The 24,596-nt window shown below is 52.5% G+C and overlaps 8 protein-coding genes across 8 annotated transcripts; 4 read left to right on the forward strand and 4 right to left on the reverse strand.

The window, feature by feature from the left end:
* Positions 1-157: 157 nt before the first annotated feature.
* STEHIDRAFT_146268 (uncharacterized protein) lies at positions 158-5,368 on the reverse strand. Its single transcript, XM_007302800.1, has 4 exons — positions 5,138-5,368; positions 3,694-5,077; positions 1,834-3,588; positions 158-1,732 (listed from the first exon to the last, which is right to left on the reverse strand). Exons 1-4 carry the CDS (start codon positions 5,326-5,328, stop codon positions 890-892), a joined length of 4,173 nt encoding a protein of 1,390 aa, XP_007302862.1. The 5' UTR covers positions 5,329-5,368; the 3' UTR covers positions 158-889.
* Positions 5,369-8,741: 3,373 nt separating this feature from the next.
* STEHIDRAFT_120411 (uncharacterized protein) lies at positions 8,742-9,807 on the reverse strand (the record flags this gene model as incomplete). Its single annotated transcript, XM_007302801.1, has 3 exons — positions 9,604-9,807; positions 9,403-9,454; positions 8,742-8,986 (listed from the first exon to the last, which is right to left on the reverse strand). Coding segments are annotated over exons 1-3 (200 nt in total), but the record flags the coding sequence as incomplete, so codon positions are not given.
* Positions 9,808-11,814: 2,007 nt separating this feature from the next.
* On the reverse strand, positions 11,815-13,057 carry STEHIDRAFT_155558 (uncharacterized protein; the record flags this gene model as incomplete). Its single annotated transcript, XM_007302802.1, has 6 exons — positions 11,815-12,030; positions 12,098-12,166; positions 12,230-12,351; positions 12,413-12,857; positions 12,924-12,965; positions 13,040-13,057. The coding sequence occupies 6 exons, from the start codon at positions 13,055-13,057 to the stop codon at positions 11,815-11,817; spliced, it is 912 nt and encodes a 303-aa protein (XP_007302864.1).
* A 594-nt stretch (positions 13,058-13,651) lies between these two features.
* On the forward strand, positions 13,652-14,758 carry STEHIDRAFT_95216 (ARF/SAR). The gene is made up of 7 exons (XM_007302803.1): positions 13,652-13,775; positions 13,855-13,878; positions 13,941-13,968; positions 14,021-14,049; positions 14,103-14,155; positions 14,231-14,524; positions 14,608-14,758. Exons 1-7 carry the CDS (start codon positions 13,668-13,670, stop codon positions 14,633-14,635), a joined length of 564 nt encoding a protein of 187 aa, XP_007302865.1. The 5' UTR covers positions 13,652-13,667; the 3' UTR covers positions 14,636-14,758.
* A 105-nt stretch (positions 14,759-14,863) lies between these two features.
* STEHIDRAFT_95217 (WD40 repeat-like protein) lies at positions 14,864-16,781 on the reverse strand. The gene is made up of 5 exons (XM_007302804.1): positions 16,447-16,781; positions 16,277-16,396; positions 16,123-16,218; positions 15,631-16,066; positions 14,864-15,571 (listed from the first exon to the last, which is right to left on the reverse strand). The coding sequence occupies exons 1-5, from the start codon at positions 16,550-16,552 to the stop codon at positions 14,932-14,934; spliced, it is 1,398 nt and encodes a 465-aa protein (XP_007302866.1). The 5' UTR covers positions 16,553-16,781; the 3' UTR covers positions 14,864-14,931.
* Positions 16,782-17,041: 260 nt separating this feature from the next.
* STEHIDRAFT_77028 (mitochondrial NAD-homo-isocitrate dehydrogenase LysB) lies at positions 17,042-18,888 on the forward strand. The gene is made up of 11 exons (XM_007302386.1): positions 17,042-17,206; positions 17,271-17,392; positions 17,452-17,496; positions 17,559-17,652; positions 17,711-17,779; positions 17,846-17,977; positions 18,037-18,188; positions 18,255-18,272; positions 18,334-18,381; positions 18,440-18,520; positions 18,588-18,888. Exons 1-11 carry the CDS (start codon positions 17,105-17,107, stop codon positions 18,811-18,813), a joined length of 1,089 nt encoding a protein of 362 aa, XP_007302448.1. The 5' UTR covers positions 17,042-17,104; the 3' UTR covers positions 18,814-18,888.
* Positions 18,889-19,023: 135 nt separating this feature from the next.
* Positions 19,024-21,398, forward strand: STEHIDRAFT_120415 (uncharacterized protein). Its single transcript, XM_007302805.1, has 2 exons — positions 19,024-21,061; positions 21,132-21,398. The coding sequence occupies exon 1, from the start codon at positions 19,260-19,262 to the stop codon at positions 21,039-21,041; it is 1,782 nt and encodes a 593-aa protein (XP_007302867.1). The 5' UTR covers positions 19,024-19,259; the 3' UTR covers positions 21,042-21,061; positions 21,132-21,398.
* A 496-nt stretch (positions 21,399-21,894) lies between these two features.
* On the forward strand, positions 21,895-24,581 carry STEHIDRAFT_95225 (uncharacterized protein). Its single transcript, XM_007302806.1, has 17 exons — positions 21,895-22,097; positions 22,164-22,256; positions 22,328-22,409; positions 22,480-22,505; positions 22,564-22,593; positions 22,651-22,658; positions 22,715-22,745; positions 22,802-22,983; positions 23,040-23,073; positions 23,136-23,223; positions 23,282-23,494; positions 23,565-23,710; positions 23,772-23,846; positions 23,914-24,041; positions 24,109-24,217; positions 24,285-24,366; positions 24,432-24,581. Exons 1-17 carry the CDS (start codon positions 21,984-21,986, stop codon positions 24,524-24,526), a joined length of 1,536 nt encoding a protein of 511 aa, XP_007302868.1. The 5' UTR covers positions 21,895-21,983; the 3' UTR covers positions 24,527-24,581.
* The last annotated feature ends 15 nt before the right edge of the window (positions 24,582-24,596 follow it).

Genomic DNA, 24,596 nt, shown 5'->3' on the forward strand with positions numbered 1-24,596 from the left:
TTCAATAATTTAAGGAAAAGAAAAGAAAGAAACGAACACAGTCCCCAATATTACGTATGTATGTACATCCCGCCGTCAACAAACAAACAACCAACACCACGAATCGCAAATCGTTCGGAACGGCAGGATAAAACAAAAACAAAAACAAAAAAGCAAACTATTTCGGTGGACGGCCACCCTCCCAGGATCCCAATCAACCAAATAACCGCGAACCATGCACCATGCCCCGCCCACACACAGACAGAGAAAAATTCGAACCGTCTATACTGTAACAACCAAGATTTCAGACTGAGGGAATTTGAGACTTGGGCACTGAGTACTGAGATTGAGAAACAGAAAATATTTGGAGAGAGGAGAGAAGAGGAGAGACAGAAAGACAAGACAAGACACTGAGGCATGCATGCAACAATACTGGAAGAGAGAGATGGGAAAATGAGAGATAGGAAATAGGAAGAGAGGGTGAGAGAGAGAGAAATGACATTGGATTGAGCGAGACAATCGAGCAATGAGCGATAATGAGATGCGATTGGTAGAGAAATGAGAGAGAGAGAGAGATGCCAATGACGATCGAGCGCAAACAAAAACAAAATTAGAGTTATGCAAGTATGTATGTACATACGTGTGAGACACAGACGGTGAGGACTCGATCCGAGTGCGTCGAGTGAGACAAAACGAGGTAGGTGGGAAAGAAAGGAAAACGGATAGGGTGCCGCACGAGTTGAAACAACAGAAATAAAATGGTGAACAGAGAACGAGACGAGGAAAAAAAACAAGACGCAAAAAATAGAATCAGACAAGGCCAAAGCCATATGTGAGGAAGAACGAAGCCGCGAGCTGAGAGAGCCGAGAAAAGCAGGAAGAAGACCGACAAGAAGAGAAGTCACCACACTCAAGTCGACAACATCCCATCGTCCTCCTCCTCCCCCTCCTCCCCCCCACCCCCAAATATCTCATCAAAAATCTCCTTCCCCTGCACCTCCAACGCCGGCAACTGCTCCTTAACCACCTCCGGATCGTCCCTACTCTTCTTGATCCTCCTAATCCGCTCATCATTCCACATCTTCTCCAACGCCTCCGCCAGACTCTTCAGTCCAAACAAAAACCCCCGATCGGGTTCCTCCGGATAATGCGGCGGGAACCTCGCATAAATCAATCCCGTCTCCGGGTCGACCTCAGCATGGTACCCCTTCCCGCTCGTCATCTCCTGCACCGCGCGATGGTCGAAATCCGCCGGATAGCGCAGCCAGTCCCTGCCCGTCGTCATATGCGCAAAGTCGACGATCCGGATATTCACCTCCCCGCGCTTGCGTCTCCGTCCACAGCGCTGTGCGACGGGACCGCCGAGCAGGTCCTCCGAATGCGACCGCCGGAGCGTAGGCTTGTCCGATTTTTGCTCGGAGGCCGTACGGCGCGCCTGACGTTCGAGGGACTCACCGCGCTTGGTCCGAGAGGACGGGTGCTCCTGCATTGCGGAGCGGTACGCGTCCTGGACGTCGCCGTCGCCGTCGTAGATGAGGAGGAGACTGCAGCCGTAGAAGCGGAAGCCCTTCATGCGGTAGATGATGCGTGCGAGGGCGTAGAGCTTGGTGAGGATGACGGGGATGTGGTAGGCCATGAGCCGTTCGCCATTGTGCAGGAAGGACGCGAGCACGTTTGGGAATTCGTCTGGCTTGACCTCCCGTCCGCGATACTTGTCCTGCATCACATACGACTGGGTCTTCCGATTCCAGACCTAGAGGAAAGAAAGGAAAGGGATCATGGGTCAGTTTAGTCCACTGGTGTGCGAGAGGAAGCCGAAAGGAGGTAGATGGACGGAAAGAGAAAGAGACTTGCTTGCATCCCGCATATTCTCACGCCGAGCGCCCTGCTCGTCGTCTTGTCGCACTTCTTCCTCTGGCTTTTCTTCTTCGCGGGGGTCGCGTCCATGCCGTACTGTCTCGTCCCCATCTTGAGATCGAGCACACAGGAATGCTTTAGTCGACCGGTCAGGTCCTCCATCAGGATGAAGTGATTCTGGCGCGTGAACGGGTCCGCGCCGTCGTGCTCGTCCGGCGGATGCGGACGGGAGACGACGGGACCGAGTTTCGTGCGCCGTTCAGGTGAGCCATGTATCGACAAGCCGGCGCCCTTCATGTCCTCCAGAGACCGCGACCGACTCTTCCGTCGCCGAACCTTGTCCGTCTCACGAGCCCCGAACCGCTCCGGCGCATCCTCCTCCTCGAAATCAAACACTTCCCCGCCACCGCCACCTCTCCTCCTCCTCGCCTCCTCCCTCTCCCGTTCAAATTCCAACATCCTCATCTTCTCCGCACTCGCCATATTCTCCTCGCTCTGCACCCTCCTCAGCGGCTGTCCCAACAAGCCCCCACTCATCGCCGCCTCCTCCGCCTTGATCCTCTCCACCCTGCTCAACTTCTTCTGCCTCCTCCTCCTATGCAGATCTCCCCCAACTTTCAACACACCCCTCCCGTTCCCATTCCCATCACTGTCCGCCTCCCCGTCCGCCTCCGCATCCGCCACATCCCCCTCGTCCTCCGTCCTGACTCCGCCATTCCACCTCCCGCTCCTCCTCCTCCGGAACCTCTTCATGATCGTATTAAACACATGATCCTTCAATTTCGTATTCACCGTCGTCGACCCCAACCCCCCGAACCACCCGTTTCCTGTTCCATTCACCAGTGGCGACCCCGGAGCAGTCGGAACTTGAGGGTACGCAAAGTCCGAATGAAACGCCCTCATCGTCGGCCGTCCGTCCTCGTTCGTGGGCGACGTACTCGCCGTGGAGGACATGGCTAGGTTATTGAAAGTCGACGCACGGCCTGCGGCCAACCAGCGCGAAGGCACGTTCGGAGAGTTCGTCGGTGTGGTCGGTAACTCGCGATCTACCGCACGGACTTGAGTCGGCGTCGTGCTCGGATCCCCGAGATGCTGTGACCTAGAGAGCGGACTCGGACTCGGACTCGAACTTCCACCTCCACCACCACCCTCACCTCCCTGTCCCGCCGCATGACCACTCGAAGGCCCCGCCCGTCTTCCCCCTGGAGAACCCAACTCAGGACTACTCGCCGCCGCACCTAGGAAAGACCGCCTGAGCGGTCTCAGATGACGTCCATGATGGCTCGTCTGTCCTCCGTTCGTATTCGCAGAAGACTGCGACATCGCTCTGCTTCGCGACCCACGAAGCATCCACTCCGGAATAATATGCCTATTCCGATCCAGCGCGACTTCCGGGATCTCAGCAGCTTCTTCCTCCTGCTCGTCGTCCGCACGATCCGTATCGCCTCCACCACCTCCATCTTCGCCCTCACATTCCGCATCAGGTACGGGTGACAGTTCGTTATGTGCGAGTTGCGAGGGTGCTTTGGTGGTGGTACTGCGTGAATTATGCGCCGCGGCAGAGTCGGAGATGGCTTTGTGTAAGGGCGGACGTGCACGGCTGCGATCGGGAGGTTTTGAGGATTCGGTCGATTTAGGGGCGCGACGGTAGTTGACGAGCATGACGCCGAGGTAGCGCGGGATGAAGTCGAGGAGGGGAGGTGCTTCGCGTTCTACGGTTTCGTAGAAGAGGTTTTCGCGCGATACGAGAGGCTGCGAGTGATATGTATATAAGAGTGAGAGTGAGCAACACATTACGAACGGCAGTACTACACGATAGTGTTCGTCCATGAATATGAAAAGAAGAAGAAAAATTACCTTGCAGACGGCTCGCTTCGTGAACTTATAGATAGAGGTATGACCTCCGACTTGATTCCGAAAGGGCCTGAGCGGGACATGAGGCAGGTGTTCCTGCGAGAACGAAGGAAAGTAATCGTCCTCGACGAGTTCTCTCCCTTCCTCGCCCTCGAGCGGAAGATCGCCATCCTTAAAGACATCGTCGCCGAACGCGTGTTCTTCGTCTTCGTCGTGAGTCCAGGTGATCGCCGGGTCGGTCGGTGCGAGCGCTTGGGCGGGGGATACGGGGAGGGGTGAAGACGCTGAGGTGGTGGACGTGGTGGTCACGGAGGCGGTCTCCCAGTGGGATTCGTCGTCGTCTGTTGTGGACCATACGGAGAATGTTGAAGGTTCACGGGTCGAGGCGAGAAGACTGGGATCGACGGTATGCCGTACGGGAGTGGGTGAACGGGAATGCGATTCGCGGGGTGGGGTTTCATGAGGGGGAGAGAGGATGGTCGGTGGAGCGGGAGTAGGTGAAGGTTCGAGTTGCGCAGATGAAAGGGGTAGGGGAGGAATACTGGGTGAACGCGACGGGGACGTAGAGGAGGGAAATGTCTGAGAATGTGAGCTGAGGAAAGGTGTGGTGCTCTGCAAGTTGCGTAGGGAAGGTGTGGCAAAGTTATCTGGCTCGTCAGCTGTCGGCGACTGAACTTGGACGCCGGGGTCTTCTGACCACTGAGGTCTATCCCGCTGACGTCCACGAGAGTCCTGCTGCTTGATGACATCGTTGCGCCAGTGAACGAGGTCGTTCATGACGGAATCCCTGACGGACGACATCGTCCTGTCCTTCCTCCTCTGCTGTGGGGAAGACGACTCACGAACATCGTTGTCGTCCCAGATCTCTCTTGCGCTGCTCGCGCTTTCCCTCGTACGCACCCTCTCGAGTGCATTGGCGCTCTTGTCGCGCCGGATGGCAGCGGCCTCGCGCTCCCGTTCGGGCCAGTCTGAGCGTTTGACAAACTCGAATTCGGCTTGGCCGACCTGTTCTGGGGCGTGAAGGGAGCCTGCTCTACAGCGAGAAGGGGTTCCGACTCTGGGGAGCCCGAGGGGGTCGGCGTCCTCTGTTACGGGTGTGCCTGATACGGACTCTTTGAAGAGCTGGAGGGAGTCTGCGACCTTGCGACCTATGCCGGCCGGGGGATGCATGGGAGGGTGTGCGGGTGGAGTCGATGAGGAGGATGAGGAGGATGAGAGAGTGGACGATCTGGAAGAACGACGGGATAGAGTACGAAGTGACTTTCGAGAGTCTTGGATAGGGTCTGTTTGTAATGATTTGGATGAAGAGGGCATGGTCATGGAGCGATGTGTGGACGAGCGAGGGATGCGTTTTCGAGTGGATAACGAGGGCTGGAGACTGTCATTTCTGAGGTGAAACAAGAGACGATGAGTCAAAGCGAGGATGAATGAAAGGCAAACCACACACCCGTTGGCACTCGCCCGACGCACAAGAGTGGGTGAGGAGGAGAACTTATGGTCCGAGGGTTCCCAAAGAGGGCCAGAGTGCGAGCCAATGTTGAGCCTGAGAGAAGAAGAGGGGTGGGAGCTGGAGGAGGAGGGAGGAGGGGAGATGGGGAAGGGGTAGGAGGAGTTGCGAGCATCCTGGAGGGGGGCCATATAACGCAGGGGCCGCTGTGGCACGGCGGACGGTGATGAGGAAAGGAGTTGAGGGTGGGAAGCCGTGGCTATATCGTCGTTCGCCAGTGACGATGACTTGCCCAAAACAAAACGTTCGTCCTCCTCCCGACCCCCCGCCACCGACGGCCCGGCTATACCCGCCCACCCCGCCCCCCTTTGCAAATATTCTGGGCCACAGCCTTTGTTATCCATTTCCATCCAATTACCTCTCCATCGCCTCCAGCTCGACTCTCAGCAGTCCACTGAATATTCGAGCACACATATCTTCCCCAGCATCGTACCCGCCCCGGAGTTTGTCTCAGTGCAGCGTGGCTGTTTGCGTAATGCAAGACACATCGCACGTTCGTCTCCCCCTTTCTCCACTCCCTCTCTCGGCCTTTCCCTTCTTCTCTTCCTCGTATTTTTGGCCCTTGCAATCCTCCGACGACCACATCATCCCGTCGCCACCTCACTCATTTCTTCATCACCCGTCTATCCCCTTTCCACCTCCTTGCAGCGAATCACCACTTGCACGTCTCTCTTAGACTCTCCGCGTTCTACATCGCCACACACATTCCTTCATGTCCTCTTCGCAACTCTAACTGCGTCAACAACGCCCTCGATACCTCCGTCGTCTCCATCTCGGTAGCTTAGCTTCCCTCATCCGTCATATCTTCCTCTCATCGTCCACTCAATCACGCTTCTCTCCGGCGCAATCCCGCGGTCCCCTCCAGCCGCCCTTAACTTCACTTCCCACCCACTCATTCCTCTTCTTATCTCGCTGACACGCAATCATGAACGGATCGATAACGCCCTCTCCTGCGTCTGCCTCATTCTGTCGGCCTGGTTCCCTATTGCGTACCCATCCCGTTCAGAATCAACTCATCTCCGTTCGCTTTCAAGAAAGAATCGACGAGCCTCTCTACCTAAATAACCTTTGCGCACTCGTCACACCTACCACCCTATAGCTACTCTTGCGAAATGAAACTTCTGCGTAGCATCATACGCCAATGACATCTCTCGACTTGTGCTCGTCATTGACCACCATATATACCGCAAACAACCCACAGCCCCGATTCTTCCACACTCATTCTAAGAGCCCAAGTTCATAAAACACAACTCCCGCATCTGGCTACTCTATAAGCTTGCCACTCATCCACCTGATCAAAACCGCCGCTCTGTTGATCTGTTGAACGTGCTCCTCCTCACTGGCCGCACATACTTACTCTAGATCTCTCGCGCTCTAGTCTGGTCCTACCGACTCAACTCGACACGACTTCAATCTGGCAGATCCCGACCATCGCTGGGCTCCGTCGGCTTCAAAACACTTCAGTTTTTCCCCACACGCTCTCTGCACAGGATCTCGTTAGGGGGAGGACACGGTTCGCGTTAGAGTTATGTTCGTCCGAAGGCAAGGCAGTCGAAACTTTAACTGCTATCTGAACGTTACAGCAACTTGGGGTTCTTTTAAGGTTGTGGTATCGTAGTCGTGTGCTTTCCTTTTTCTTTGGCTTTGGCTTTTGATTTCGGTTTCTTTGCTTTTTCTTTTCTGTGTTATTTTGTTTTTGTTTTTGTTTTGGCATATCGGACATGGAGGATACAGACGCAGCGGCCCAAGTTGAAGCGATCGTACGCCCATTTTTCTCCTTCTCCCAGCAAGCAAGTCACTCACTTATCTGAATACCCCCTATCAACTGTAGCAGACGCTCGCACGTACATACGCTGCCGTATAGGACGCAAACCCCTCGCGAATCCCTCTGAGAAGCTGGAGAAGCCTTGGTGGATGATCAACGTTGACCATCCAGCGTCGAGCGTTTACCGCATACAGTGCACAACGTTTTGATAAAGTTCCAATTACCAAACCGAAACCCGATCCAGAAGAGGATACTACGATTTGAACCAAGAGTCCAGGTAAAACCGATTCTCCCCTCTCTCATCCTCTATCTTCTATCTTCTGACACTACGGCTGTCCTTGTCCTTGTCCTGTCCTATCTTTCTCTCAGCATATTTGTATCTTGTAGATACGGTGCCTAACGTCCAAGAAGTTCGAGTCGTGCGTTGACTTTACAACGGTCGAAGCGCTGCTGTTCATGTTGCATTACAGCTGCCACCTGTATACTCGAGTACGTATGTACACATTGGGGTTGAATGCAATATCAACTCGCTCCCCTCTGGCTCTGGCTCAACGCAGCTGCATAGTCCTAGGGTCGTCGGCACCTCTCACCCCTCACCTCAGCTCTCACGTCCAAGCTTAAGTTCTTCTTCTTCTTCGATCTGCGAAAGCCTAATCTCGACCAACAACATCCAAATTCCAACTTCCAACATCCAACTTGAACACTGGCATTGACAGATCCCGCGACTTTGTAAAATTTAACCTCATCCTTCTCACCCACACTAGAGACACTGTAAAACGCCATGCTCAGGCACTTTACGTATTATGGACCTACCTACACACACATATACGACCAAGTACAGCCAAGTACCTCTAAACATGCACGAAGTCCTTCGCTCGTGGTATGTAGGTAAATCATTCTTCTTCCACCTTCTCGATTCTCCTCGATTTCACCGCGCCGCCGGCTTGCTTATTGTGACTGTCTTTTCTGCAGATTTGGTTCGCACACGGGTTGTGTCGTGTCCGCCGGGATTATTATTATAATGGACCTGCATATAGCGGAAGCGAGAACCCGCCTGGACAGCTTCTCGTCTGGTTCAATCTCGTTGGTGGTAAGTGCAGAATCTTTCAGCCAGCCAAGGACTGGGACTGGGACGGACTCGACCCTACTAGACCACCACTGCTTCAACGTAGTACTAACTACAGGCTAATAGTGCAACGACGGCTTGTCTGTGCGGATCGTTAGCTTGAATGCTTTCACTTCTGGATCCAGCATGCGTCGTTCCGTTCGTCAGACGTCGTTGGACATATAACGAAGATAGACCAATAAACCGTTCAACTTCCAACCACCAGATATTCTAAACTCCTCACACCTTGGAAAAAAAAGACTAATCGCTTTATGTATCTTTAAACCAGGTACCTCTTCCTGATCTCGAACAAGTTTCTCGCCTGCCTCGTTCCGTTCTACTTATCGTCCACTGGCCGTAACCCCTCGTTCGCCTCTCCAACCTCTCCACCGGCAACCCGCGCGCCACTCTCCCATGGAGGCATGTACTACCAGGAAATACTTCGTGGCATCGACATCAACCAAGTTTCCCCGAAGTCTCTCCATTGTACCGAAAATCAACAAGGTTCACCCAATTCCAAATCGTGAGTCCTTCTCAGCCAGCAGATCTCCATCCATCCATCCATCCATAGCTCTATCTACCATCTATCTCTGGAACCCAATCGCAACTTTGTCCAAAGTCAAGTACTCCTTCTGCGCTGCGCGAACACTAACCACTAACTGCTTCCTCTATAGCTTCGCGGGCCGGTCCAGGGCCACTTAGTGCGACTTATCCGAGTCGTTCTCGCGTTCTCATGCTGCTTTTAGACTGCTAGGCCTAACCTGGAAGGAAGGAAGCTTTGTGGAATACAAATTTCTGGTGGATGGGGGTCTTGCTTTGAGTATGTTGGGTGCTAGTGAGTCGCGTGCGATGGTATCAGTGTCCGGGGTCTTGGAGGAGGATGGGGACGAGGATGGGCGCGGAGGATGTGGATGTGGATGTGGGTAGGTCCATCTTTTATTTGCTCGTGCTTCTGCTGCGCGAATCTGCAGCGCGGCCGGGAAGATGCACGAGGTCGTGGATGATGTGGGCATGGATGCAGATGTTGCAACTTGCCAGCCTATAATCCATGGCCGGGGATTGCTATCAGGTCCAACGTTCGCCCAGCAAGCGGGCGGGGAGGCAGGTGGGCAACGTTCTTCTCAGTCTTCCGCTGATGTTGACGTTGTCCTGTTCATAGGGGCTGACCAGCATGTCTTCATAGATTGCGCATCGTCGAAATTGATAGAGGGATGCTTAAGCTTACTTTCCCTATCTACCTATCTAGCTTACTGATTACTTGGTTTCGTCTTTGTAGGTTAAACCGATTGAATGAAACTGTAATGCTAAAGACTGAGTATGAGCTTGCCACTATAGTCACTCGGAGGCAAGACTCGACGGATCGCTCGCGCCACTGGCTTCTAATGAGGTAAGTATCCTGATCCCGAGTTTCGACCACTGCAATCTTGCCGCTGTCTCGACGAGACTGGGCAAATCGAGAGGAACCGCCTGGTTTTAATCGAACATGTATCTCCTTTTCCTGGGTTCAGAGGCATCTGCTTACTGCCGTTTGCATAGAAGACTGAACGCACCGTTTTTTTTCGCGCCGGGCGTCTGATCTCTACGTGACCGTGACGACGCGGTCCGTCGAGCGCCGACCATCTTTCTTGGGCCACAGTACGACTGCCGTTGTCGAGGCCGGTCAGTTTGTATGCCTAGTGAGGTAGGGAGCATGAGTTTAAGGACTCAAAAGCATAGAAAAGCTACTGGTTGCGTCGAAACCAATCAGACGAGATTACTTATATCCTTGTGGTTCGATACAGAGGTAAATTTCTACCAAAGTAACTGTGGCACCAATAGATTCAAGCCGACTCGCAACCGACTCGCATACTTACCAAGTCAACACGATGCCCTGAGATGCAGCAAATTATATTGTGATTGTCTGCATCTTGTATGACATTCCCCATCCCTCTGAAGTCGACACAGATGGCTCTGTAAATGGGCACGCTCTGAATTCTCATCACGGCACCCCCAATCTCGCCACATCACTCGGTGTCCTCGGACGGCGTTGTCACGGTCACAGAGCGCCAGGCACCGCGCGCACAAAAAAAGTGCGCGTTCAGTCTTCTATGCAAAGGGCAGTATTGGTACGCTTTAGTTCCGTAATCTCGGCACTGCTGTAGGTCCTCTGCAGCTACAGACTTTGCTCATGCTTCAAGCTATCTTCCTTAGAGCCACCTTCAGCACTACTCTGACCAGAACACTACTCACTCTGCCCTTATCGCCCTCAAAGCCGCCAGTCTAGATTGGCCCGGGAGAAATCTTCGAATTGTCACCGTTCCATCGCAATCCAACTCGTCTCTTCAACTTCCTTGTATCGTTGTTGACAGCGTCCGTTCTTCTGCAATATACCTCAAACCTAAACCTGAAACACTACCAGCTCAGCTCCTGAACTATAGCTATCCGCTGGCAGCCGACGCAGCCCTCGCACGTTCGACCCAGAGCTATACCCATCTGGCCTCTTCCACCAGATATTAGTGGCCTGATTAATTCAATTCGTTCGACCCACTTTTGTTCGTGTCACTCATCCTCGGTTGCTAATATACGCTCAGATCGGCGGGTGGACTCGGGGCTGGAATAACCTCTGAATCGCCATGTCTCGGAAAACTGCTCGAAGCGGAGAACGTTCGTCGTGGCGATGGCTACTACCGTGGCTACCTACCCACTCCTCAGGGGACCGTTCGCTCGCTCGTTTGACTGCTAACTTCTTTGCTCCGTCGTTGAAACTTGATGATCAGTTGCTACGGAAATGCTCTGACTCGGAGGGGCAGCATCAAATGCCACGAGCCTCGGACGCCACAAAGTTGCGAGTCTGCAGCACGTTCAACGAGTCGTCCAGATTCATCGCGTACTCACCCAAATTCCGCGTCGAGGTAGTTGTTCAGGAGCTTATCGTTCTAACTTGGTATTGTGATAGGATGATCCGGCGGGGAATTCGCGCACTCTGCTTATACTCAGGCTGACGGTGTGAATGGATGCCACAGCGTAGACTTGGTCCTGACAAGCTCTGGGGCCTTTATGGAGGTGGAAAGCAGGAACGTGCGGCGGAGGGTGGTTCAAGCGCGCAAGTAAGTCGGTTTTGTTTCTGCTCCTGTTCGCAGACGGCTCAATATATTGTTAATGGTCCGTGCGAGAGCCTCCTTGGGAGGCGACAATGTTGACCCGACTCCAGAGTAGTGCGTGTCTTCCAGTAGAGTGCGCTATGCATCAAGTCAGAATTGAACGTTATTGTGCTGGTATTTTCTGGCTGTGCACATCTGTGGCGGCTCATGGTTCCAACAGATGACCCATACATACTTATGCACTGGATTATCAGAGCCTAAGCGTCAGAGCTGTTCTGTCACACGCGTTAGAAGATCACGATAGCAGCACAATTGAGCATTCGATAAGTTCCGATGACAGTAAAAATTGTGATACATCATCGACAGTTACATAACTCGAAGACGACAACAACAATTTGAGACAACAACACGACAGAGCGCGTACAAGGACAGCGTCGCGATAGGAAAACAATAAGGAAAGAGCATAAAGAAGAACAAATACAAAGCGAGATATGTGAGACAGGAATGCATAGTGAGGAAACAGGTGTCGCGGTGAAGAGCGTGGGCAAGCAATACGAGAGCAACCAGAGAATATATGAGGATCCGCGAGTCCTAGGATGGCAGAGCGAACAGAGAGTAATCATCTTCATCCAGTGGCCGATGGTTCGTGCTTGAGGAAAGCCCTGACCTAGTAACGGTAGAGGCGCAGGAACTTCTTCGACGCATGCTCGGATACGTTGAGGATTTCGTGGAGAAGGAAGGCGCGGTGCGTCTCCTCGATGCGATCCCCTAAGGGAAACGGAATGCTTTCCCCATTCCAGGTGATGTGGGTCATTGACGTCGCTCCATCCCGAGCTTCTTTGGCGTTGTGGTTGCGCTCATCCTCGCAAAGTTTAAGCAATCGCTGGACAGGTGAGATAGGAACGAAGACCCGTCAGCAACGCACGAAACAAGACAAAGGGTGAACTCACCTTTCGTCCAGAGCTAGTCATGTAAACTCTCAAGGTCTGGGCCACCAAGAGAAAGGCTGTGCACGAATGCTAGAATTCAGACACAAGTAAGCCTCCGGAATGTCGTCGCCTCGAAAAGATAACATCTCATACCTGCCGGACGTCGAAGAGGGCGTTCAAGCTGCATTCGGGCTTACGATCGAGCCCGCGTTTGAAGGTCACCCTCTTTCCTTCTCGTTGCACGGCAATCGCCCACTGGAATCGACAGTCGAGGACTCAAGAACAGTGCATCATAAGTCCCAGCCATCGATACAAGGTACAAGAGAATGAGCGTACTTTGTCGTGCTTCAATGCGCGCGGCAGCTTTCCTAGCGCCGCAGAGGGCGAGGAGACTCCATTCGGTTTGTCTTCGCAACTCATTCTCATCGTCCGTGAGTGGCCGCTCACGCTTGGTTTCGTCGAAAATACTTAGTGATCGAGCATAGCGTATGTACCTTTCGGCATCTGGTCGCTCCATGGTCTTTTTCAGACCAATAGCGGAGACCTCGTCCAAAGGAACGGTCGGTAGGCTTTGCCATTCATTAGGGTAGAGGGACGCCGGTAGCAAGGACGTCGTGCTGGACACTGTGATCGTCTTGGGAATAGGTCGTAGTTGGATTTTCGGCGAGGCCGGAGAGGCTGGAATAGTGAGGTCTTTGCCAACGATACGCCCATCCGGGTGGTCGGATTGACCTGGAGGTCGCCGAACGGGCCTTGACAACGAGTCGGAATCATCTCTCTTCTACAGATAAAGATTCTCGTTCATATTTGTGTGGACAGACAAAATCATCGCCGATGAAATACTCACACGCTTGACGCCACGAAGGCCGGATTGCAAGAACGATGAAGCCTGTGAAAAGTAATGTTGGAATAGAGATCCGGACTGCGGAGAATAACATTGAAAGAGAGATGCGAGAATCCAACAGGGAGGATATGAGACATTCAGGGTCAGGAGAGTCGTAGTTCGGAAGACTGGATGAGGCCATATGTACTTACCATGGCTGGAGATTCTTAAATCTAGAAAATGATGTATAGATTGATCGATGATGAGGGAGAGAACAGAAAGCAGAGCGAGGGCTTCGGAAGAGACTCGCTCGTATATATACCCAGCGCTGGTCGGACCGGGTTTATGTCATAATATGAAAAAAGGACGTACCGTGAGACCTCACGCCACAGGCCACTGTACGACCTCTTGTCTTGATTCAGAAAATTGCCTGTTTTGGTAAGAATTGAGAAACACGAGGCCTGCTTCTGGAGCATACTGTCTCCAAGGACTGTAGTGGTTTGTGAGAGATATTATAGGTGACCATAATTCCGACTCAAAACGCTATGCATTGAAGACTGGGAGAGTCTCGCAAAGCGAGCGTAGGATTCCGTTAAAGGTGGTGGTCAAAGCCGCGTCCGTTTTGGGAACTGGTGCCTGGCCGGGATTATTCCGGCCAAGAGCCAAGAGGGCGCTGACCAAGCATGCTGACCATAAGCTGCAACGACTTGTTCCAGCTTGTTCAGCACCTTCACCAACCAAGTCACCCCCACCTACTCTCCACACGAAATGGGCCTCTCAGTCTCTTCATTATTCTCCTCGCTCTCTTCCTTGCTTAGCTGGAGCAAGGACCAGGACGTCCGTATACTCATGCTCGGGCTGGACTCAGCCGGAAAGGTGTGTACTTCTGTTCGCTGTCAGACGCGTGAGCCAGACGAGTGAGTGAACAGCGTTGCTGATGCGTTGTTCTTGGTAGACAACGATCCTGTACCGTCTACAGGTACGTATCACAGCATAGACGTATATCGGTCATGGAACCTCATAGAAGGGCTGCACGAGTAGATAGGCGAGGTTGTCTCAACAATTCCAAGTGCGTCCCCTGCGTCCTGTCATCTCTGAAGCGTGCTAAATCAGCCTTACAGCGATCGGCTTCAATGTCGAGACAGTACAGGTATGTCGACTTCCTTCTTCCTTCCTCATGCCTAGCTTCATCGTCGTCTACAGTACAAGAACATCAAGTTTCAGGTGTGGGATCTTGGTGGACAGTCATCCATTCGGTATGCCAAGCACACACACTCTTCATCCCTTGGATCCTCGGGCCTCATAACTTCAAACAACCCTCTGTGATCCAGACCATATTGGCGCTGTTACTTCCCTAACACCTCAGCAATCATTTATGTCATCGACTCATCCGACCACGACCGCCTTCAAACATCACGAACCGAGCTCCTCACGATGCTTTCAGAGGAGGAACTATCGGGCGTACCACTCCTCGTGTTCTGTAATAAACAAGACGTCGAGGGTGCACTAAAGCCGGAAGAGATCAGTGAACAGCTGGGACTAGCCGGTGGTGAGAAGGGCAGGGCTTGGAGTGTGAGAGGAAGTTGTGCTGTGAAGGGAGAGGGTCTGGAGGATGGTCTGGACTGGTGCGTTCCGTGTTCTTCGTCATGCTCCTCGTGATTAGTGGGAATATGAATGCTCATATCTGACTTGCTTCGGTTGGTCACAGGTTGGTGAACGCAATACAGAAAAAGTAACATAACTCGGATGCTGCCTAGGCATGTATACCCCACCCGTCGCATCTCCCAGTTTTGCACATCACAGACACAGACTCCACATATACATCTTTGTAATCCATAATCATTTCCATTGGTTCTTCCTGGGGCATTTCTCATATTCCTTGCTGACATTGACAGCGGTTCGCTGAACATCCAAGTCACATGGGCAATGATCAAGAATAACTATGCTACATAAGGATAATGCGTGTTAAAGACAAGATGAATGAATGCTCCACAAAACAGGCAAAGAACACTTTGCTACATCTAAAGTTCTGTCAATTTGCGCACGCCCAATCCCACTTCGCACTCTCCGGATCCTCTTCACACATTCTCTTTGCCTCGATATCAGGCCTCCAGACGCGCACCGTTCCATCGTCCGCACATGACGCAACACACCCATCTGCCCAATCCACCGCTCCCACCTCACCACTTTGGCCCCGCAACTCTACCGCTTTCGAATCATCCCCACCGCCACCAAGCGCAATACCAGGCCCACGACCGATCCTTCCAGTGTTTTCCACATCCCACAAGAATGCGCTTCCTCTTTGTCCTGCGCATCCACTCGCCAACCATCTTCCACAGGGACTAAGCCCCAGCCTCACGTAAAACGAATTACTCTGCATCCGCTCGTCCGAGAACGTGGTATTGTTGTGTGGGGATGGTGATGATGACGAGAGTGGGGATAGCGTAGGCAGGTGGTAGGTATAGATTTGCGAGTCTGTGCTGAGACCGAAGAGGAGGCCTGCGGTTGGTCCTGAGCCAGGAACGAGGGAAGCGAGGCCGCGAGGACGGCGGGATGTTTCGTTGAGTGCTGTAGGGTCGGTTTGGGAGACGAAGAGAGGTTCTTTGATTGATCGGGTGGTCTTTGCGCGACGGGATGGGGTAGGTTGGCGGAGATCCCAATAACGCAAAATGCTGCAATTGACGTCGAAGTCAGCGTGAAATTCTAGGACAGTGCAGGGGATGATACGCACCCATCGAATGAGCCTGAGCTAACAAGCCCGTACGGATGCTCCTCGCCGTACACTACGCTTGTGACTGTCCTGGCAGCAGGCACCGCGACTTTGAACTTTCTCTTCCCCTTGGGCGTTGCCTCCTTTCCGTGTGCTGCTTCGATCTTCATGACCGGATGCATCTCCCCGCCATCACCCGCTCTCAAATCCCAAACACAAATACCACCGTCCCTGCCGCCTGTGCTCAGCAAGGCCTCATTCGTAGGGTCCCAGGTGACGCACTTCACTGTGCTGGCGTGGCCGCGAAGAGTATGGAGTGGATTATTGATGGTGTGTGAGGGATCGAAAATGACAGTGGTATGGTCGCCTGACGCTGTGGCAATGTGGGTGTCCCGAGGAGACCATTGGACGTCGAAGATGCCGTTGGCGTGGAGAGGAAGAATCGCTCGTTGGGGTTCTGTAGATGTGTCGCGATGAGGAGGCTATCGAAGTTGGGAAAAGGAAAGGAATCACCGTAATCCCAGTCATTGCGTTTTGAGGTATCAAGGATGTGTACTGTTCCTTGCTCCGTCGCGACAGCTAAGACAGCTTTGCCTCCTCGTTTGGCAGCTAGAATACGCGAAAGTCAGGTTGCGGGAGTCAAAAAGCATAAGCAATGCATACGAACCGTGTGTATATGCACAAGCATATGGTGGTGTCAAATATGAGTCTTCGTCCTGTGATTGACACTTATACACGTCTGACTTATGCGAGGAGACGAAGGCCTGTAGAATTGGTCGCGTAGAGACTAAAAGGGCGTTGGTCACATAGCCAAACAACTAAGGCATTGCCACTCACAGTTCACTCTTTGTGATGATAACCCCGGTCTTCCCATCGCCCTCGCACCCATCATTCTCCAGGGTGTCCTCCGGCTCTGCTTCGAGGTGCTCGCGTCAACGTCCATCAAGTCAGCGTCTTCCTCCTCATCACTAGTCTCAACATCTGTATCCTCTTCCTCTTCGATCTCCTCGTCCAACTTGGCGCGTTTATTCGCGGTCTCCTTCGCGACAGCGGGTGCAGGACGTTTGCCTTTGCTGCCATCCTTCGAATTTGACGTGCTCGGACTGAAGAAGAACGACGAGACAGTGGTTTGAGTAGTATTCGTCCGGTTATTGAGCACAGCATGAGACGAGGCAAAACTAGAGTTAGGAGTAATAGCCATGGTGAGTGTCGTAGTGTTTTATGGTGAGCGTGGTAGCGAGAAGACAGCGACCGCGTCTGATCGCGGACGTAAATTGGGACGCGTCTGTGCCGTGGGACAGCAACAAACGACGCGACAGTCACGTGGAAAACGCGTCGCGAGCTCGTGCATTTTCGGCGCTTGGTCGGATTTCCGGTTCCTTCGGCTTTACTTGCTTGCAATTGACTAGAATTTAGTTATTGCTCTCATCCTCGACTTTCACTTGGTATAGACCTCTCGACTTCACAGAGGTAGTTCAGTCGACAACTGGTCATCATGGCATTCAGAGCACCACTCCGTTCGATGGCTACCGCTGCGCGGTCCTCTCTTAGAATTGGCTTGATTCCGGCCGATGGTATTGGGAAGGAGGTCATTCCGGTGCGTAATAAACATTCTATCTTGTTGAAAACGTACTGAGCAGTGTCGGAACGATATCATATAGGCAGCCCGAAAGGCCATCGAGGCTCTTGGCTCCGATGTTCCCAAGCTAGAGTTCTATGACCTTATGGCTGGATTCGAGCTCTTCACGAGGTCTGGAGAGGCTTTGCCAGAGGAGACGATAGAGTACGCTTTTCCTCCTTTCGCAATAACCACCCCAATGAACCGGATATCCAACCACTTAGAATCATGAAGAACGATTGTGATGCTGCTCTGTTCGGTGCAGTCAGGTAAGTTTTGTTTGTGCCGTTCCATCCACGCTGTGTGGCGTCAGGAATAATCATCTGGATAGTTCGCCATCTCGCAAGGTTGTGGGATACAGCTCTCCCATTGTTGCGCTGAGGAAGCACCTTGACCTGTATGCCAACATTCGTCCGGTTGCTGCGGTACGCTCACGCATCGTCCATGGTGTGATATCATTGAGCTTACTATGACGCATCGCAGGTCACCGCTAACCCAGAAGAAAAGTCCAACGTGGACATGGTTGTTGTTCGTGAAAACACAGAATGCTTGGTACGTCTACCCTCTTTGAATCTTATTCGGCGAAAGTTGAATCCCTGATCGACTTTCGTGACGCAGTATGTCAAGCAAGAAAATCTCACCATTGGCGAGAATGGCAAGGAAGCTCGCGCCACACGGCTCATCACAGAGCGTGCATCAAGACGTATAGGAAAGATGGCCTTCGAGACTGCTCTTGCACGGGACCGCAAAGTCCGTCTACTCCCCCTCTGTGTCTATATTTGTGGCAAGGCCCTAAATCTCGGTTTCAGTTGGTCACCATCATCCACAAATCCAACGTCCTTTCTGTTACCGACGGTCTTTTCCGGGAGACTGTTCGTGGAGTTCCCAATCTTCCGGAAGTCGCTGGAAAATACGACGGTGTGAAGGTCGCGGAACAGATCGTCGACAGTGCGGTATACCGGTGTGTTTCTTGCTTCTACTTCATGGAAGATGTTCACTTCGAGCTAAACCTTTCCCCGGGTGTCAGATTATTCCGGGAACCAGAGTATGCTTCGAGTCAATACTAAAGCCACGAATCAGCAGCTGATGGACTCCATACTTTTCAGAATCTACGACGTTCTGGTCGCTCCTAACCTTTACGGAGACATCTTGTCGTATGTTCCCCACATTTAGCTTCCGTTACGAAGATCTGAACTGAAGCAACATCACTAGGGATGCCGCTGCTGCGCTCGTCGGCTCACTTGGTTTAGTGCCCTCGGTAAACGCTGGCGACAACTTCGTCATGGGAGAACCGTGAGCCCTCTCTGACATATCGCCCTCGACGTATTTTCTGCCCCCATTTCTGACTCTATCTTTTCAGTGTCCACGGCTCCGCGCCTGACATTGAGGGCAAGGGAATCGCGAACCCTCTGGCTTCCATTCGTTCGGCTGCTCTGATGTTGCGTCATCTTGGGTACGAAAAGGGTGCTGATAGAATTGACACTGCGGTGAATGCGGTGATCAGGGAGGGCCAGGTGCTGACGCCTGACCTCGGTGGAAAGAGCAGCACGAACGATGTGGTGGACGCGGTTCTGAAGAGGATTTAAGGGTGTTTGTTTGAGCACTCTGCCTAGTCCATGTAGCACCTAGATTATATCTGAGAATCGAAATATGTGGAACATGAGGGTTGTGTGGCGATAGACGATAAATTTGGAAAAGAATGCCCACGCCAAGTGCTGTGGCCAACATTGAGCGCGTGGTTGAGGGTCGCACTCTTGCACTGCGCTCAGCAACCATCATCTGCCTCGCCACTGCCCAACCTCAATTGTCTCTTCTCACTGCTCACGAACCAGTCATGACACTCCCACCCTCACAGCCTGATTCTGCCGACACAAGCACCGCGAAGCGCCCGTCTACTCAAACTCGTTCCTCGAAGGAGAAGACACCACAGCCATCTGCACGAACCGTCTCCCGGCCCTCAGACTCTCACTCTTCGTCCGCACCTGCGACACAGTCCAAGAAAGATAACGCCAACAAAGACTTAGACTCCTCCATGCCGTCTGATCCACTTCAGTCGACTCTTGGCCCGTCTGCCCATGCTCAGGACTACAAGAAACTCGGCCGCAGGTCAAGCAAACCCATCATCGACTGGTTCCAGCGGAAGCTCGGAGGGACCGTTCGTGCTCGACGTGCCTCTGAAAGCGCTGCTCGTGCACGAGCCTCCAATGCTACTAATGCAAGCGGTGCCACATCCACCAGAGATAAGAAGAGGCCTCCCTTGCCGGACGGGTTCAAGGAGTTGACGAGGGTCAAGTCTACTCCTTCGAGGGGCCGAAAGAGCGCAGACAAAGAGGTGCGAAGGAGTGTTCAAGAGGATAACCGGTCGTCTCTTGCGCCTCCGCCTATCTCGCTAAACGGAGACGAACGCACCGCGTCGGACGATGGACACGAGGCTATTCAGGAAGGTGCGGCCTCGACATACAGGTCCTCTCTTGCCAGAGACTCGTTGTGGTCGCCCGCGAGCCACCTTGAGGCCGATGAAGATGCTTCCGTTCGTCCTTTGCCACCTAGCACCCCTCCTTCACCGTCCCCTTCGCGCTCGTCCTCGTCGTATCTCTCAGACCCGAGGACATTCAGGAGCATGGCCGCGAGCACGAAGCCCACCACTGTCCTTAGTATCGACTTGACTCCGAACGGCATGGCTCATATCGCTCAGGCTCCGCCGACGCCTATCACTGCTCCTCAAAGAGTACCTACGCACATGCGCTCCGGCTCAGGTGCTGCAGCTAGCTCTGGTCCTGCTTCCATAACCTTTTCAGCTCTCGCATCGTCGCCCGCCTCCTCGCGCCCTTCTTCCGTGCAGAATTCACCCAACGTCACCTCTCCTAGTCCCACCACTCCTAATCACCTGCATGTGACGACAGGCACTCAAGCGTCACATTATCCTCAGCATACCACTCATCATCCTCGTAACAACCCCCGTCCATCTTCGCCACCCAACGATGACGCCTCGCTGTTCACCCTCGCATCGTCCGCATTCGGTATCCCGGGCGCGCGCACGGCAATGCTCAACGGTGGCGCAGACTCCATGTCGGTATCCCATCAGTCGCATTTTGCAGGCTCTCGCATCCTCGGGGAGGATAGGTCGCTTCATTTCGCTCTGGACAATGATGGGGATCGGGATACAGATGCTGGGCACCTTGGAGACGGGGATATGGATCTGGACGGGGGAGCCGAGAGGGAAGTCGATGCTAGTGTGAGAGCATTGAGGCCCAGGAGCTCGAGGCGCGGTAGTTGGGAGAGCGAGGCCAGTGGCTGGAGTGCCCGTGTTCCGGGGGGCACTGGTGGTGCTGCTTCGAGCTTGATGGGTCTGCGTCCTGGGACACCGTCTGCGTGGAGGGATAGGAGTTTGTGGACTGGGACCAGTGTGAGGACAGGTGGTTGGTTGAGTGACCAGATGGACGCTGGTGATGTGAGCACGGATCCGCAATCGAAGGACGAGGGTGGTGCAGTGGAGAGCGATGGGTCGAGTTCAAACTCTGATGAGGCTAAGTCGGAGGACGGCACGCATGAAGGAGAACCGTCCCCTATCTCGTCCTCTGGACATCCACCGAACGCAACCACCGAGGATAAGGCGGATGTGCCCCCCGAGTCTACGGATGCTCCCGCCCCCTTGTCCGCTCTTGCCAAGCAGGAGAAGAAGGATGCAACCCCGACACGTATCGAGATGCCTGCTGCTATTGCTCACGGAGATGAACACGAAGCGCACAGTGCTGCTGGGACGGATGGTTTGACGGATGTTTGGCATTCTGCGCCATCGACGCCGATGTACTAGGCTGATTGCTTTTGGCCTTGGTGTGTACTGGTGTGTTTTTTTGGTGATCGTTCTCGCGTGGCTAACACAACGTCGTGTCGTCCTCTACAGTAGCTTCCTATGGATGTACACTTTCGTTTTATATTTTCTCCTGGTTATCTTCTTGGACCGTTTTGCTCGTGTCCTAATGACGCTCGTTCTTGTCTCCCCTGGTTATGAAACATTCCTTATGCCCCCCTCTCTTGCTTGTTTATCCGCGGATACCCTTCTGTGTAGTTTACTGATGACCGGTGTCATTCATAGTACATATCTGTATACTCACAGTCCGTGAAAGTTTGCCCTCGATATATGCCCTAATTCCAAACCGAACATTCTCCTCCCCGTCCTCAATTATCACAGTTACAGTCCGTGCAGGGTTCGGGAAATAAGGACCGATGACGTCGTTGGAGGACGCGGTCACGAGGGCTTCAACGCCCCGCCGTTTTACGCGTTTTTTGCTCTTCTCGTCCAAGTTCCACTGGCCTATCCACATCGAATCTTCGTGCAACTGCACATTTGCCTATACGCACCTCTTCGGAAACCTTTACCATGGCTATTTTTGTGCTCAATTCTTGAGGTCATTTGCAGTGTGACCAGATGAAAATCCTCGTTGGTGTACGTATCTTACTCGGTCCGGAAACGATATCGCACATGTGCGCGTATCAGCAGGCCCATTGCCCTCCCCTCTTGATGCGAACTGAACTGAAATTGGATTAATCTGGTTCGTAAATGATTTCCTTCGAATATCGGAAGTATTTAGAGATGATAAAAGGGCGCACCGCTCGACCCTCTCCTGAGAAGGACCAGGGTTCTTCGACTTCTGCGACTCACTCCTGCCGCGGTTCGACACGTCCCGGGCTAGTAGTGGTTGTTCATATCATTGTTCTCCCCGTTGTAGCTGCCTGCTTGTGTTACTTTGACGCCATGACGAAGATCGGGAGTGCGTTGAAGAAGGTTGGGTTGTTGGTTGGGGTCATAGGGACTGTGAGCGTTGCGGTGGTTCGAGCGGATTGTCCTGACTATTCAGACTATTCTTTGGTCAGTCTCTCGTTTCATCAGCTTGTTTGTCGTGTATTGATCTTAATTATGGGCGTGTGGCGATAGACTGCTCAAGGGAACCCGTCTTCGGGTCCCTTGGCTTTGCCCTACATGAGATTGAATGAGACGTGTCGTACGTTCAACAGTTCTGCTGTCGAGGTGAGTGGGGTCATTTCGCGACGGGTTCTGCATGGTGCGCACTGTGTTCTGATAGGATACGTTTTCTATAGCAAGTCATCTCAGATATGAGGTCTCGTTTGAAGGATCCGGATATTGCGAGATTGTTTGAGAACGCGTATCCGCTTACTCTCGGTAACTCAGATACTGCCTTCATCTACTGGAATTGGAGGAGCTGATGACGAGTCTATGTGGAACCTTTCAGATACTACCGTAAAATACTTCAACGACGTATGGCTATGATTCTTCGTAATGGATCCGCTTCAGTCTGACAATCGATCTTTCTTAGACAGAGAACTTAGCCTTCATCGTTACCGGTGTAAGTCTCTTGGTCGTCTGAACTACTCCGCAAACGCTAACTCTTCTCCCGGATCAGGACATCACGTTCGTGTGCTCTCTCCAGTGAATCAACTTCTCAGACACTAATTCATGGGTTTTAGCGCTCAATGGCTTCGTGACACTGCCAATCAGGTGTGCAAACCTTGATACACCTTCTTTGAGCAACTGGAGTTCTGACAACGGAGTAGCTCGCAGTGTATATGAGCCTCGTTTCGCAAGACTCTAATCTTCAATCACTCATCAAGGGCGTCATTAACAATGAAGCTCGTTATGTCTCTGCGTATCCCTACTGTGGTGCGTTCCAGCCTCCTCCCGAAAGTGGACTGGAGCCAAGCCACAACGACTACGCCGATCTCGTCACCGTTAATCCGTGAGTACTCTCTTGCTGGTGGCATGTTTTATTGTTGACCGGGAGATCCGTCAAAGGCCTGTCGACAATCAGACTGTGTTCGAGTGCAAAGTAAATTTCAAGCCTCCTTGAGCATCACCGACCACCACTGACATTTGCGCCGTTGTCTTCAGTACGAGCTTGACTCACTTTGTGGTTTCATCAAGCTTTCTCGGTCGTACTTCCAGAACACGAACGACTCAAGCATCATCAATGACAATTGTTCGTATTCCAGCCAATAACTGCATACCGTATGCCTAACATCCAGGCAACCTAACAGGGATAGCCGCCGTCGACCAAATATTCCAAGTCATCGAAGAGCAGTCCCAGGGTACCTTCGACGATGACTTCAACTTTATATCGTACTACAACTGGACGGGCACATCGGGTTCACTCTCCCCTCCCGTGAACAACGAAGGCAACGGAGAGCCTAAAGCGTACACTGGTCTGGTGGGAACACATCACAGGCCTTCTGACGACCTCAGTACTTTCGGTATGTACTGCATATTTGTTAGATGTTCATTCTCGTAACTCAAGCTGATGCATCCATGCGTGTGGCGTAGCATTCCTGACTCCTGCAAATGCGATGCTGAGCGTGGAATTGGGTTATCTTGCCGATATGTTGGACTCGACGGGACAGTTGGCGAATATCAGCTCGCTGGCGAGGAACTATAGTTCTGTGATCAGTAATGCTATCTGGAATACAACGGTACGCGTTCTGGGTCACGTTTACTGCTATGATTTCCAGGCTGACGGTTCTGCATATCTAGGTCGTCAACAATATCTTTGCCTACGAGACGAACGGATTTGGAGGTCGTTATGTGATGGATGATGCGAACGTTCCAGTAAGGATATCACGACCTTGCATCACATCCTAACTTTGTGCATGGCTGATATGTATACTTTGTTCAGTCGTTGCTCGCTCTCCCCTACATCGGCTTCCTCGAGAAGGATGATTCAGCTTACGTCGCCACCCGAAAGGTGCTCTTGTCCCGCCAAAACCCGTACTACGCTGCCGGCAGTAACTTCAGTGGAATTGGGTGAGTACCAGCTAACTTTTCCTATTACCTTATATTGCCCGTCTAATTAGCGCGATACTTCGTATAGTGGCCCACACGTCAATGCCTATTCCCCCTGGCCTATGTCCCAAATATCTGCTATTTTTGGTACGGATGATGACGATGAGATCACAAACAGCTTATACCTGATTGCCAATGTGAGCTTACCCATGATCATCATCCATGAAACCACATCTGACCATCCCTGTCTCTGTGGTACCACAGAATACGAACGGATTGGGTCTTATCCACGAATCTATCAACATCTACAACGGGTCGGATTATACTCGGCAGTGGTTCGCATGGGGTACGTTGCCACCTCTGCTTTGCTCCTGATTCAGCTGCAGATGCTGAGAAATCCTTGTCTTGTAGCGAATTCGTACTTCGCTGAGATGATGCTTGATCTGGCGGAGAGGAAGCCGTACTTGATCTTTACGAGCAATGAGAGCTATGTGCCAGGACAGTAGCCGCAGTCATACCTGTACATTTCGTTGATTCATGTGGGGAAAAATATGAGATCGGACTACACTACCCGGC

The sequence above is a fragment of the Stereum hirsutum genome, assembly GCF_000264905.1.
Source record: "Stereum hirsutum FP-91666 SS1 unplaced genomic scaffold STEHIscaffold_5, whole genome shotgun sequence".
Taxonomy (NCBI): Eukaryota; Fungi; Basidiomycota; class Agaricomycetes; order Russulales; family Stereaceae; genus Stereum; species Stereum hirsutum.